The sequence below is a fragment of the Bidens hawaiensis genome, unplaced genomic scaffold, assembly GCF_021521415.1.
Source record: "Bidens hawaiensis isolate Kalapana, Puna unplaced genomic scaffold, B.hawaiensis_p1.1 tig00062391_1, whole genome shotgun sequence".
NCBI classification, from domain to species: domain Eukaryota; kingdom Viridiplantae; phylum Streptophyta; class Magnoliopsida; order Asterales; family Asteraceae; genus Bidens; species Bidens hawaiensis.
This window is the reverse complement of record NW_027501198.1, coordinates 41454-56703: the sequence shown is the minus strand read 5'-3', so window position 1 is coordinate 56703 and position 15250 is coordinate 41454. Positions and strand designations below refer to the sequence as shown.

Below are 15250 nucleotides of genomic sequence, written 5' to 3'. Positions count from 1 at the left end.
ATTTTTATGTTTGAGTTTGTGTATGATATGGTGAAAATGGTTTAATTGGTTTGATATTTATATTAAGTTTTTAATTTATTTTTTTTAATTGACCGCTATCCAACGGTAATATTAATATTATATTATTTTCGTTTCCTTTCTTCCGGTGATAATATCCATCTGCCCCGCCCCCTTTCGCCCCAATATTGTCGGGGGGCGGTGTTCTTCCACTTTGTCGCCCCTATTCGCCCAAATAATCGCCCCACTACACTTGGACTAAGAGCCGCCAATATCAGATTGTCCGAAGACCACAATAGATTTTGTGGTGGTGGCTATTACTCGTTGCTTCAAAGAATAAAAACAGAAGAGGTTAGTTTCTCTTAGTTTGCGTGCGAGTAAGAGAAATAATTTGTTTCTTTGTGAAGCAGCAAGTACCAAATGTGAGTATTATTTTTTTCTCTGGGCAACGTGCAGTGGCGGATCTAGAAAAATACTTCAGAGGTAACCCAAAACAAATTAACCGTGGAGCCGTCGATTTGGGGGGGGGGGGGTTGAGTTGTCGATTTATCCCTAAATGTTAAAAACAAAATCGGGTTGGTTCGTGTTACATAATGAATAGATAAAAATCCAATTTTCTAATAAATAATAAAAAACATGTCTATTATCATTATAAATTCATAACTAAATAAAATATTTTAGCACTAGTCTCTCAGAGTTTTCATAACAATACACGGGTATGCCTAAAACATTTCATCAAGTATCTTATGCTTACTTTTTCGTATATTCTTCGTTAATTGATTTACGCTAATAACAAACATTTCTAATAATTAAACCTCTTTTTACCTCTCTTGGTAATGATTATTGGTATTCTAAAAATATGTTAAATACTTACTATTATGTTTTTTATAAGATAGTTGAAAATTTTGTAAATAAATAAAAATGTCATCAAATTTAGAAAAAAAAAAGGAACTAAATTAAAATCAATAAATTATATGATACGTTACTAAAATAATAAACTCTTTATTTTTGAATTTTAATACTCGATTACTAATTATAACCTATTACTTATAAATAATAATTAAATATAGTAAATGTTAAATAAGGTTTCCACCAACTATACTGTTTTACTATGCCATTTTACGCTTTTTAAATTTCCAATCATTAATGTAAAGACTTTTGTTTTTTTTTTTTTTTTACTTTCTCCTCTAACAATATGCATTTCCATGAACATCATGCCTGCTCCTGCCACCTGCAATTCCACGACGGAAAAGAAATCTGGTAATACAAACTTTACAATTCACTTTCTCTTCGTCTTAGGGGTAACCCGTATGTAAAACATAGAAGAAATAAATAATTTTACACTAATTTTGGTTCTTACCGACTAGGTTGAGGGGTAACCCGGGTTATCCCTCAACCCTTCGTAGATCCGCCCTTGGCAACGTGAAGGAGTAAATATGATCATTATTGTTAATTATCGTTTTTGTTTATTTTGTTTCGGACGGGGTTGTGATCAAGGTACAAGTTAAAACTCAATAAAGCAACCGATTAGGTTTTGGTTAAAACTTTGGGATTTGTTGGGTTAAAAGCAATGTTGTAAAAGTAGTTATGTGGGTGAAAGAACGGGTTTTTAGTGTTTAATTTTGTGTGTTAATTGATTTTATATATTGAGCACGAATAATTTAAGTGGTTTATTGATCGCAGGTGTATGGAACTTAAATGAACTAATTTAGAGCTCTTAGAATGATGAGGAATCAAGTTTTGGATGAAAGGAAGCAACTGGGGTTTCGAAATGGTGAACAAGCTTAAAGAAAATGAAAAAAGGTAATCTTGTATTGTAGTAGCTTACGATGGAGTTAGGATAAGTGCGCACTGTAAGCTACAGAGGTCGTAACTTACAGCCTGGTCTGACAGGAAAAGACGGTTTGAGTGATTTTCTGTCATATTTAAGCCCGGTAAAACCCTAGAATGATAATCCTTCGTACCATAGCCACCAATGACATATTTGGAGAAATTATTCACCATAATAACACCTTCAAGTCACCATAATCAACCATATCTTCAATCTTCCAACCAAGAATCAAGACATTCATGATGAACATGTAAGGCGAAAGCTTTCGTGACCATCTCCAAGCGTAGCGTTGTGGTTGTAGCTATAGTTTTGGTACTTTAACTTTCTTTATTGGGTTGGGATTTGGTTAATCATTCGGTTAGTCGAATTTTTTTATGTTTGTTTATGTGGTTGAACAGTTTTTTGTAATTGAATGCTTAATATTTTGTTCGTTAATAGTTTTGAGGTCATCAACATTTAGGATTGAGTTCTTAACATCATTGACTCGTTTATCGTTAACCATAGAATTGATTTCATTCATCAAAACTTAAAACCGGTAATTAATTAGATTATTATTCAGTTGCGCCATTGTTCGGATTAAGTTCTGATAATCAGTGGAGCCAAATAGTTAGTCTTTTGATTATTTATTAAACAAAGAGATTCCAAATAAGTTTAATTGTTTGTCCGGACTGCTTCACAACCTGAAACCTGAAGATTAGTTAATTATTTTCTCATAACTATCAAGTAGGTCTACATAGTTGGGTACTCTTCGAGTACTTGCTACAAGGTATGGCACCGAGACAAGTTTCTTGAACTCCGTCTAATTACTAAGAATCGATTAAAGGTGGTCAACCTCAGCCAGAATTACATCTAGTCGATCAACTTGGGTCGATTTTAACTTAAAAGTTAAGACATAATTCGTATATCTATAATAGTAAATAACGAATATCATTATTTTTAATTACTGATTTGCAGTTTATAGAATAACTTAGTATTTAAATATGTATATCTTTTATTTATATTGATATTTACCTATTATGTTATAAATATTAGTAAACTCATGATATTGACATATATAAAATATCCAAAAAATATGTATGATTATCATGTCTGAGTACTTGCTGAGTACTCCGAGTACACTCAACTCCCAGTCGACCGCCTGAGGCCTGCCTAGTGACTTTTACAACCTTGGTTAAAAGTTAGTGTTGGTTTTCTGAGTTCGGGTTTTGACTATTATCAACCATGAGTAGGAATCGTGTTTTGTGAAGATAACTGGTTTGAGTCAGATTTCTCTGTAGGAGATCGGTTAGAGGTAACTGTTTAGGGTTTATTTACAGTTTTAAAGTTATCGATTATTGTTAGGTTTGTGAAGGCTTTGAGATCTTGGCCCCCATGTTAGGTTTCTTCGAGCCCAAGCTGAAAACCCTAATTTGTTCCATATATATATATATAATATATATATATATATATATATATATAATATATATATCGTTAGAGATGCAAAAAAAACTTGAACTCATAATCGGACCCGAAAAAACATCTTGAACCGGTTTTTATTATACTCGGTTTTCTAATGCCCGTTCCCGACCCTACCCGTAGGGTACAGTTAGGGTATGCATTTCAGTACCAAAAACCGTACCCGGAGCCGGTTCCATACCCGAAATCGGGTTTTCCAAATACCCAATCTATACCCGAAAATACCCCTAAAAAGTGCAACCCCTTAAAAAATCCAATCTATACCAATACTCGGAAAAAACCCGAAAATAGAGTTTTTTCAATACCCGGAAACAGAGTATTCAAATACCCGATTTTAGAATACCCGGTTCTATACCTGACCCAAACTTAATGCATAGGGTATGGATTTTAGAGACAATACCCGGACCCGAACCCGACTCGACCAATACCCGACTTCTACTACCTGTCATACCTGAACCCGATTCCATACTCGGAACCGGGTATTTGAAAACCCCGATTTGTGCACCTCTATATATCGTTGTCATGTCATTGTAATCTCTTTGTCTGAGCTAAATGAAATAACCTAGTTACAGCCCGTGGATGTAGGCCCTCCACTAGGGCCGAACCACGTTGAAATACTTGTATCGTTTTTTTTTATTTTCGGTACCGTTTGTTCATATCATTTGTGCTTGTTTGTGTGTTGATTCGCTTCTGCAAAGCCGCTTTGTTCTTAAGACCAATTTCTTTCGTACGAATACCTTTCCAGATAATCAATTTCACCTTTTATTTTTTGCATGAACGTTATTTAAAAGTTTTAATTTATATTTTTTGAATTGATGCCAACAATAATATTATGATATTACCATGGAACATGAAAGTGGGCATTTCTAAAACTCTAGAAAGACATTGGATATGTGTATACAAAACATTATAAAAGGACTTGAATATTCAAACACAAAGGCAGGGATGTTAAAGAAAAGCTATAAAACTAGTTTTGGCTAAGATAGGATGAAAGAAGCAAATTGTGAGATTTTGAGTCTGTTTGGTATGAGGTAATGGAATGGACGACAGAATGGAATGGACAAAGGAATGGAATGGACAAAGGAATGGAATGAGTTATTAGCATTCCAATAAAATGTTTGGTTACCACATGGGAATGAAATGAATCATTACTTTGCATTGTTTGGTAGGTTGGAAAAAAGAAAAAAATAAAATTAAAATGGTAGTGAGTGGTGGTGGTGAGAGGTAGATGGCGTCGTGCATTGGTGGGCGGTGATGATGGTTGGCGGTGGCGGGTGGTGGTGGCCAACGAGATAATGGTGGTTAGAGGAGGGTGGTGGTAGTGGGGTGGGTGGTGGCGGTAACAGTGGAGGTGGTGGTGGGCGGCGGGTGGTTGGCATTAATGGCGATGGTGGTGGTTGGTAGTAGTGGCAGCGGTGGTGGACAACGGTGACGGCTGGCGGCTGGCGGTGCTGGGTGGCTGGCACTGATGGCGATGGTTGGTGGTGGCGGAGGTGGACGGCGATGGTGGTGGTTGGTGGCAGGTGGCGGTGATGGTAGGTGGTGGTGGTGGTGGTTGTGGGTGTTAATGGTGGGTGGTGATGGGAGGGTGGTGGAGGTGATGTAGGGTAAATGAGGGAATGGAATGAAAAAATACATGGGGGTATGGAGGGAATGAAATTGGTGTATTTTAGAGGGAATGGAATGGACTGGGTAATTGGTCATTCCATTCATTTAATCAACCAAACACATTTTTCTCCATTCCCTCACAATGGGTCATTCTATTCCATCCTCCATTCTTGCATACCAAAAGCTACCTTAGTGTTACCTTTTAATTAGTTTTAAGAGTTTTAATCAAAACGACATAGTTCGAGTCATGATCTCACCCGGTTTTACCGGCTCCTCACTGTCGTGCCATTTGGCGGGTGTGGGGGTCGGGTTTTATCCGGTGAATCCCTCAATAGGTGGACCGCTAGGGGCTCCGTCCGTCTGAACTAGTTGCCTGCTTGGGCTACCTTTAGCCAATGGGACCGCGTACGGAATACCCGGCGTTACTTAATTGGTCGTTAAAAAAAAAGTAATCATGTGGCTGAAATTGAATCCTATAGCTAGTTCAAAGATTTAGTCAAAAGTTTGTGTTTCTGGTTTATCACGTTTATTACGTGTTAAGCTCATATTAAACCAAGTATGGTTTCAACGTTTTGTAGGGTAAACACGGTCTATGTTAGTCCTATGTCTTTATCAATTACGTTTAGTTTTACATTTTAAGGGGTTTTAATCAAAACGACGTAGTTTGAAGGGTTTTATGTGTTAAGTTTACACGCGACAACACCATATTCACTCTCTCCTAGGCATTCTAGGCTTTAGCTTTATGTTCCTTCGTTTTCACTAGTTGTGAACCAAAAGCCAACGATGCTTGATTTGTAGCCTTATGATGGCCATATTTGACTCTCACGTGAAAAATATCTAAGTCATTTTCAATTGTATCAAACAAACAATGTAACAAAACAAGTCGCGGTTGTGGCAGTGTAGTGACGCGAATTAAGTAATAAAACGTCTCGTATCGGTTAAGTTTGTAATGGTACGTAATGACAATAAACCCAAAACGTAAACTCAAATAATTGTATTGGCGCTCGTATAACTTATGATATAAAAAAACATACTAAAACCGACTTTAGTCGGTTGGTAAAACTCGCAAGGTACGGTTGCGAGTCGACGCAAATTTGCTCGTGGTATTAGGTTATGGCACCAACACTAAAGAAAAAAATAAATCCATCAATGCCAAATACAAATAAAATTAGCATAATTAAAAAGAAAACAAAACACACATTTATGCAGCTATCCTGACGCGAATTAGTCGGTATCATATTACGACACCAAAACTAAATCGAAAAATAAATTCGTTAATGCCCAAATACAACAAAATAACATGTTTTAAATAAAACAAAAAAATCCACGGAAAATAAAAAAAAATCAAAACCCACACATTGCAACGACGAACCAACACGAATTTAATCAGTACCGATTTTGTTACAATTTTTCAGTTTTAAAGGTAGGATCGAAAGGTGTGGTCAAGGTTTAGTGGCCAGTTCCAAGGATTGGAATAAAAGAACCATTTACCGCTTACACACCTCTGTATTGTAATTAGATCCTTTTGTTCAGTATAAAATTAAGGGTTCGCCTTCAATAAAAAAGAATGTTATTATTTTAATAAGACAAGAAGTTAACTATGGTGTTAATCATCAATGTCCCACATTGCAAGGATCCCCATTGCGGGAAATTGGCCTCGATAAGAAGGTGGGTGAGGGGTGGTAGTTGTCGAAAATGGGCAAGGAGGATATGCACATGGCTAGTTCGGTGTGGGACATTGAGGACCTTGTAATCGAGGTTAGGTGTAGGGAAGGATGAGAGGAGCGTAATGTAGCGGAAGAGTACTATTATGTATGGAAAAACGGATAATGTGAGCTTTGATACCATGAAAGTTGTCGAAACATGCCTCTATGTATAACACATGTAACCCTAAACTTTGTAGGTAAAAGATTGCAACAATAAATGATAATATTAGGTAAATAATCTGTTGTTAATGCATATCCTCTATTAGTCACGACAATCTTGGATCATGCCCCTAGTTTAATAAAAAATAAATGTGAAATCTATGTTAGGTTACTTAACAAGTGAGTCGTGCCAAACCAACTTTAGAATGAGAGTGAGAGTTTTGGAACAATTTTCTATATATATTCCAACATAAAAGTCTCTCCTTTTTAAAGAGAAACATGAACAAGAAACAAGAACACATAAACCATTACTTCCTTAACTGAAGAACATGGAAACCTGGGCATCCCCACAATCTTCTTTATTTTAGGCTTTTTAGCACAGTCCTAACTTACTAAGAAAATGAGAAACAAAGTAAAACAATAAAATAAATAAATAACTCCAACATAATTTGCAGCCTACTTCTCGTTGGTTTACTCATGTATGGGCTGCAGCTTGAGTTCCTTCTCTTGCATGGGCTTGGTCACATAGCATTCCACCCCACTTACACTTGGCTTGTCCTCAAGACGAAAGGGCATCATTTTAGTGGAGGTATATGCATAAGGTATTATAACTGTATTCCGCCCAAGGCAACCACTCGACCCATTTCTTTGGCTTATCCCCCACAAAGCATCGCAAGTACTGTTCTAGCGTGCGATTTACCACCTCTATTTGGCCATCGGATTGAGGGTGATAACTAGAACTCATACATAAAACTATTTCTTGCAACTTGAAAAGAGCCTGCCAAAATGAACTAATAAAAACTTTGTCTCGATCACTCACCACTGTAGATGGAATACCATGGAGCTTAACGATATTGGCAACAAATTCTTGAGCAACAATGGCGGAAGTGAATGGGTGCCGCATAGGTACAAAGTGAGCATACCCCCCAGAAATTGTGTTTCACCTTAGCCAATGTTTTGTGGAACCCAAAATGCCCTCCTTCGGGAGATGCATGACACACTTCTAGCACAATTGATAATAGAGGAGAAGTTGGACTTAGCAAAATGGCACCGTCTCGAAACCACATTTCATCTCGAACAACCAACCCTTGCTGCAAATTATTAGGTAACGATAATGACAAATTAGAATAATAAGGATCGGTTCTAACCTCCTTCTGAACTTTAGCCCAAATAAACGAACACGGGTGGGATATAGTTAAAGAACCATACTCGGGCCGACGGGAAAGCACATGTGCTCCTTTGTTTGTAACTCCCTTTTTGTATACAATCTTGTAATCATAACCCAAAAGTTTTGTTAGTTAGCCATCTGGCTTGAGCCGGAGTTGTGAGACGTTGCTCCAAACATAGTTATCAAAAGCGATAAGCGCTCGGAAGCGTTGAGGCTTCACTTAGCGCCCAAAATAAAAGCGCAAAAAGAGCGCCCGATTTAAAAAAAATGCACATTAAAAAACAAAATTTTAACTAGAGTAGAACATCTTATTAAGAAAACAAAGATTCATTCTTGAAACAATTCATAGTGTTTAGTCATGTTTATTATAATTTGATATATATATAATGATAATAGTTATATATATAAGTATATATTAAAATTTAATATATACTTATATAACTATTATTATTTTATATACCAAATTATGATAAACATGAGTAAATACTAAACAACATATTTGTGTTATATTTATAAAAGAAAAATAAATATTAAATAATAAACTAGTTGAGCCAAATAGTGGGAGTTTTAGTTTTTACTTGAGAATAGGAAGAGGTGGGTTAAATGTCATTTAATAAATAATACGCATGACACTTGAGAACAAGGACAAGTTAGCGCTTTTAATATCGATGCATTAAAAGCGCATTTAATGCGCCTCGCCCAATAAATGCGCTTAAGCGCCTTAAGCGGCCGATTTTGATAACTATGGTTCCAAAAGATATTTTAAGCTTATATGATCTGTTTTAACCATGAAGGTTCGCCCCAATAAATAATGCATCCACTTACGAACTGTCTTACCACCGCCAACATCACCTTCTCATAAGTCGACCATGACAACATGGTACCCTTTAACGAGGCACTAAAGTAAGCGCTCGGTGTCCCATTTTGGGTGAGAATGGCACTAATGTCCACCCCACTTGCGTCACACTCGAGGGTAAATGGAAGGGACCAGTTTAGTAACCCTAAAGTAGGGGCTGTCGTGAGAGCTGTCTTCAAGTTTTGAAAGGCCTGATTGGCAGAATCATCCCATAGAAAGGGTGCCTTCTCAACTAACCGATGCAGGGGTACTGCAATACCACCCAACCCCTTAATAAACTTGCGATAATACCCGGTCAACCCTAAGAACCCCGAACTCCCTTCGTGTTAGTAGGCGTCGGCCAAGATAACACGGATTGGATTTTATCCGACTCAACCGCCACTCCGTCGGATGAGATTACATGACCCAAATAATTAACTTGGGTGACACCAAAACAACATTTGCTAGCCTTAGCATAAAGCTGGTTAGCTTCCATAATCCCCAAAACAATTTGTAAATGATCCACATGCTCCCCAATAGACTTTGAATAAATTCAAAATGTCGAGACAAACTTATGAAGGTACGGCCAGAACAAATCATTCATTAATCACTGGAAGGTGGCTGGTGCGTTACCGAGACCAAATGGCCTCACCGCCTCACAACAAACTCCTAGTGTCCCTCATGAGTTTTAAATGCTGTCTTGTGAATATCTTCGTCTCGCACTCGAATTTGATGATACCCCGAACGTAGATCAAGCTTTGAGTAGAATAGAGATCCATGTAACTCGTCTAGAAGCTCGTCAATCATGGGAATGGGGTATTTATCTTTCAATGTGAGTTCATTCAAGGCCCTGTAATCAATGCAAAACCTCCAAGTACCGCCTGTCTTCTTAACTAATAACATTGGGGACGAGAAAGGACTATGACTGGGATGTATCAAACCTTGTTGAAGTAATTCACGCCACCACCGGTAACACAAAGAAATCAATTGTGACGTGATGCCCTTGGATAGCTATTGTCAGCTCTCGTGCCCGTCCGGCGCTAGAGACGTGTTCCCTGTTAGCTACTACCACCCTAAACAGAACATCGAATTCAACCAGGTCAATGAAGTTATGGGTGCTCCCACCATCTACCATTTTTTTATCTTTCCGGGTGCGGAGATTGTGTGGAATGAAATCTCAGCGTGGGACTCACTGTTGGCCTGTTCTTGAGCTTCGACCTGGGTAAACCCTTCCTCAGCCTCTTGTATGTCACATATCATGAATAGTTGTGGTTTGCTACACTTATGAAATCTCGGGTTGTTGCTGCCGCTCGCCAACGATCCTCCAGAACATAAATCACGTCTTGCCAATAAACTTTGCAAATCAGTCATAATTCTTTCAAACATCGCATCATGCTTAGCGAAACGTTCGTCGATCTCTAGTTGAAAGTCAGCTTGAGATTTCTTACGAGTTTCCATAGATCAAGACCGCTCTGATACCACTGTTGTGGCTCGATCGTTTAATGGTTCGATCGTGTAATAAATGGCTAGAAAGTAGAAAGGAATAGTTAGAATGACAAAACATCAAGTTAGAATGACATTGAGAGTTTTGGAACAATTTTCTATATATCTCCCAACATAAAAGTCTCCTTTTTAAAGAGAAACATGATGAACAAGAAACGAGAACACATTTACCATTACTTCCTAAACTGATGAACATGGCATCCCCACAATCTCCTTTATTTTAGCACAATCCTAACTTACTAAAAAAATGAGAAACAAAGTAAAACAAGAAAATAAATAAATAACTCCAACATAACTTGCAGCCTACTTCTCGTTGGTTTACTCATGCATGGGCTGCATGGGCTTTGTTGGTATATGCAAGGGGCGAAGCTTCATTGAGGCCCGGGGTGGCCCCGCCCCCTGTTTTTTCGCAGTAGTGTAAATTTCCCCGTTTTTGGCCGAAAATTTTTATACGTAGTGTAAGTTTAGCCTTTTTCGGCTGAAAATTTGAGCCCCCCCCCTGTTTGTGAATTTTTGTATACATTTTGAGTTCAACCTCCGGTGCCTTAGTCCAAGCTTCGCCACTGGGCATATGAGCAGATCAAAGTAAACAAAGCAAAGAATTGCAGCAAAGGATTTCACGATTGATTGAATTGATAATTGTTTGTGCATACAACTTGAGAACCAAAGGCCTCATTAAATAGGGAAAATAGAAGAACGAGTATAAGGGAGAAACGACTCATTCCTTAAGACTCGGTTTACATAACAACCAGCCCGTTGGGCTTTACTTAAATATTAAATAACATAAACATAATGTAAATAAGACAGTTGCATGACATAGTCGTGAACCTTTATTCTGAACAAGATTTTGGATCATCATTTAACATGCTTGAGTTCCTTCTCTTGCGTGGGCTTGGTCACATAACATGTTTTTATTAGTTGAATCACTTTCTCCAAATTAACTACAGATGAACCAGAGGGAAAAGTGCACGCTTCCTCGGCCTTGTTCTTAAAATCAATGGCATTCTTTCTCATCTCTTTTCCCTTTTCTCCATTCATCAATTCAATCACTAGCTCCGAAACCTCATCACTCTTAACATCGCTGTCGATCTCCATTGCAATCTTCCACTTATTGCAACTCCACCAGCAATTCGGTTGTTGATCAGCAAAAAACGGCCAACAAATCATCGGGACTCCATAAGAAATACTTTCGATTGTCGAATTCCATCCGCTATGCGTTAAAAACCCTCCTATTGACGGGTGACTTAAAACTTGCTCTTGTGGACACCAACTAGCAAACATTCCTCTATTGCTAGTCTGTTCCAAAAACTCCGGAGAAAGGACAGCAGAGTCACCAATCACCAGGTCGGGTCGTATTATCCACAAGAATGAATAATTGCTCTTAGCAAGTCCCCAACAAAATTCAACTAGTTGTTGAGGTGTCATTACAAGGACGCTACCAAAATTTACATAAATGACTGATAACGGCTCTTTGTCGTCTAACCATTTTAAACATTCGGGTTCTTCAACCCGAAGATTTGATTTGATGGAATCTAGTGACTTATCAGCAATTTTGCTCTGGAGGAGATGCAAGGGGCCTATACCATAGCCCGATGGGTAGAGTTTAGATAGCGTGTCTAGAATTTCGCCTTCTAGCTCATCGAAAGTGTTAAAAATAATGGCTGATGCTTTCATCGCCCTCTGTGTTGCCAAATCCGAATATCCAACCATAAACTCGTCACCAGGATGGACCATTCTAACAAAAGGTGGAAAATCTTTTAGACGTATACCGGGCATGATAGGTATAAAATCTACAACTTTATCCAAATACCCATTTGCTAAATAACTCTGATCTGCATGCACAAAAAAATTTGTTTTCAAGTTAGCCCCATAAATAGTTATGGCCTTGTTTCCGGCCTTCGTAAGCTCCGCGAAGGACATTGGTGTAGTATTATTAATAGTAGATGAAATTGTTTTCTGTTTTTAAATTCTTAGTCGCTCAACATCATTTTTCACATTAAATTCTCTAGTTATAAAATTGAACAAAAGCTTAAAGAAAAAAATTAAACAACTTTAAACTGGTATATCCGAGTTCAGCTCACATGCTTATTCTTTTCTTACGTGTTCATATATTTTTTTATCCCAAAACTTTTAAAAATCATTTGAATATATCATTTCTTGTTGAAATGACGGATCACACCAAAAATGTACCAAATCCGCCATTGCAAATGACGGAACACAAGCTAGTTGTCTAACTCACCCAACAGAAACTGACACACCCTAGATATAATTATACATCCGCCGTTTCAGATGACGGATCAGCTAGAAATCATTATCACTCTTTCTCTCTCATAGAAATCATTTCTACTGCCTAAAATATCCTGTTTTGAAACAAAAATCGGGAAAAGATAATAGATCAGTTTTATGAGAAATAAAGTGGAAAACAATTTACCTTTAAGAGGCATCAAACCCTTTTGTATAAGATTGGGGTACTCCAAATAACATAAGATGGAACCAGCCCCAGCGGTCCAGAAAAAAATTGCGGGAATACCTAATTCCTCGGTCGCAGAAAGGGTGAAAGACATAAGGTAGTCGGTCAATACGCATGTCACTGGGGAATAAAGAGCACTCACTTTGGCGAGGACACTTTTAAATGGATCCAAACCATTTTCTTCGAGGGATTTGATTACAGTGGCAGTATGATGTTGTGAGGCATTAGGGTTTTCAGGTGGGGGAAGGCCGTCAGGGATAGTTTCGAAGTGGAAGGAAGGTAAGCCGTTAAGAGCGTCAGAGCCTAGAGATTTAAGAAGGCGTTGGTGGCTGAACTCAGTGTTGACAAAGGTGATAATGCAGCCTTTGGAATGGAGGATTTTAGCAAGGTTAATCATTGGGTTAAGATGACCTTGTGCCGGGAATGGCATGCACACCACATGTGGCTTGTTTTCTTGTGTTGAACCCATGGAACCAGGAACTCGATCACACACACAAAACCAAGACACCAAATTTCAAAACACTATTAGTACTGTTTTATAAGCCTATAACTCAAGTATGAGTGAAGAGTTTAGCGTTCCAATATATATAATGAAGAGATATGTGAAAGTTTGAACAACTAAGTTTTTGTCTATTTGTTGACAGATTCAACATTAATATTTTTAAAATTGTCCCGCCTATGGAAAACCATTATAACTTTTAAAGAGAGCAAATTTATTACATGATAAAGGATAGAATACGAAAATCCTTTATCGTACAATAGGTACGCGACATTCTGGAACATCGATCTTCAATAACCATGCTAACCCTAAAATCACAATTACGCGAGCCGGCCTCCGTCAACCTCTTCTCCCGTCGATTCTGTCCTCCTTCACCATCGCCATTCAACGATTCCGTCCACCATCCACCTCCGCGACCATTGTCTACCGTTGTGACCACCATCTTCTTCCGACACAACCATTAATATAGTTTCTCATAGATCAGTTGTCAAATTGAGTAATTGAAATTGAAATTGAAATTGGTGAACCTAATTGATCAATTAAACTTGAATTCAATCCAATTAATCATCAATTTGAAGCTCCAATCGATCAGTTTTGATAAACTTTAAACCTGAACGTTTAAAGGTTTAACCTTTGAATGTTTAAAGGATGTGAATTTGTTGAACTTACAAGTGGTTTTAACCTTGAACGTTTGAAGTTTTGTGAATTTTGCTTGAACGTTTTAGTGGAGCGTATTTCGCGTACGTAATGTACGCTAAGCGATTATTGTACGTTAACTCACCCATTTATTACATATTATTCACTAAATGGTGAAAACAATATACATCATTCACGTATCTTTGATAACAACCTAATACTACTATTCATTTCAATTATGCTTTAAATTATTATGTTTTATTAATTGGCCTTTGTGTTGATAGTTCATATGTTTCCACGCATTCCACGTATCATCAGACATATCATAGGCTTTCACATTTTTTTTTGTTTCCTTATGTTCAATCTCTCTCTTTTCAACCCTGAAACTCCTTTGTCTCGGAAGCAGTGGTAGATTCATTAACACCTGAAGGGGAAGGGGGGGTTTAAAAGACCCTTAAAGGCCATTAGGGTAAAAAGATAACATATTAGTATCAAAAAATATTTGAACCCCCTTGCAATTTTTTTATGTCTCCTCATGAACATTTGAAATTCCATTTAAGATGAGCAAATTAGCAAACTTTAAGAACCATGCAACTCTTATAGGAATTTATGGAGTTCAGAGGACATGTTATGAGTGAGAGAGAGAGAAAAGTAGAGGTTAGTGGAAGCAGTAAGGTGGGTTAAACAATATAGTAAATTCAAGACCAAGTTTGATATTAACACATTTGTGTTCAATAGAATTACAGAATATACCTTTTAGTTATATTTGATTTTCAAACAACCCTATATTTTAATATTTCATACTACACATTATAAGCAAAATCCAACTAAACTTAATTGATAAACAATAGGTTACGTTGTTTGATTAGTCGATTTATCTATAAGGTCAAGTGACGTACGCCCCATATATGTCAAGTGGCGTATGTGCCGCAAATGTATACATATGCGTTGTATGTGTCAAGAAACATATGCGCCGTACATTTCAAGCAACATATGTGTCGTATATGTCAAGCAACATATGCGCGGCATATGTACACTTGTACATATGCGCCCATACTTATACGATGGGCACATATCCGTCGGGTACGTGCAGGTCAGCTCATCTTTAACACGTTTTTGGATGGTCCATTTCCAAGCTAAGGTGATGAAAATGAAGTTATGTACAAAGAAACTATAAATGTGTAGGAAACAAAATTAAAATGCGTATGAAAAATTAGGAATCAATTGAAGAGGTGTAGAAATAAACTGAACATGAGTGAAAAGAAATTGAAAATACGTTGGAAAATTTGAATAGGTGTAAGAAGAAGTTGAAAAAAGAAAAATAATAATAAAATTACAAGCTTAAAAAATAATAATAATTTTCCATGCATGAGACAAATCCAA

General features: G+C 37.4%; 1 protein-coding gene across 1 annotated transcript; it reads right to left on the bottom strand.

The window, feature by feature from the left end:
• Positions 1-7127: 7127 nt before the first annotated feature.
• On the bottom strand, positions 7128-13230 carry LOC143603669 (7-deoxyloganetin glucosyltransferase-like). Its single transcript, XM_077080409.1, has 3 exons — positions 12694-13230; positions 11127-12094; positions 7128-7248 (listed from the first exon to the last, which is right to left on the bottom strand). The coding sequence occupies exons 1-3, from the start codon at positions 13199-13201 to the stop codon at positions 7228-7230; spliced, it is 1497 nt and encodes a 498-aa protein (XP_076936524.1). The 5' UTR covers positions 13202-13230; the 3' UTR covers positions 7128-7227.
• Positions 13231-15250: the final 2020 nt, after the last annotated feature.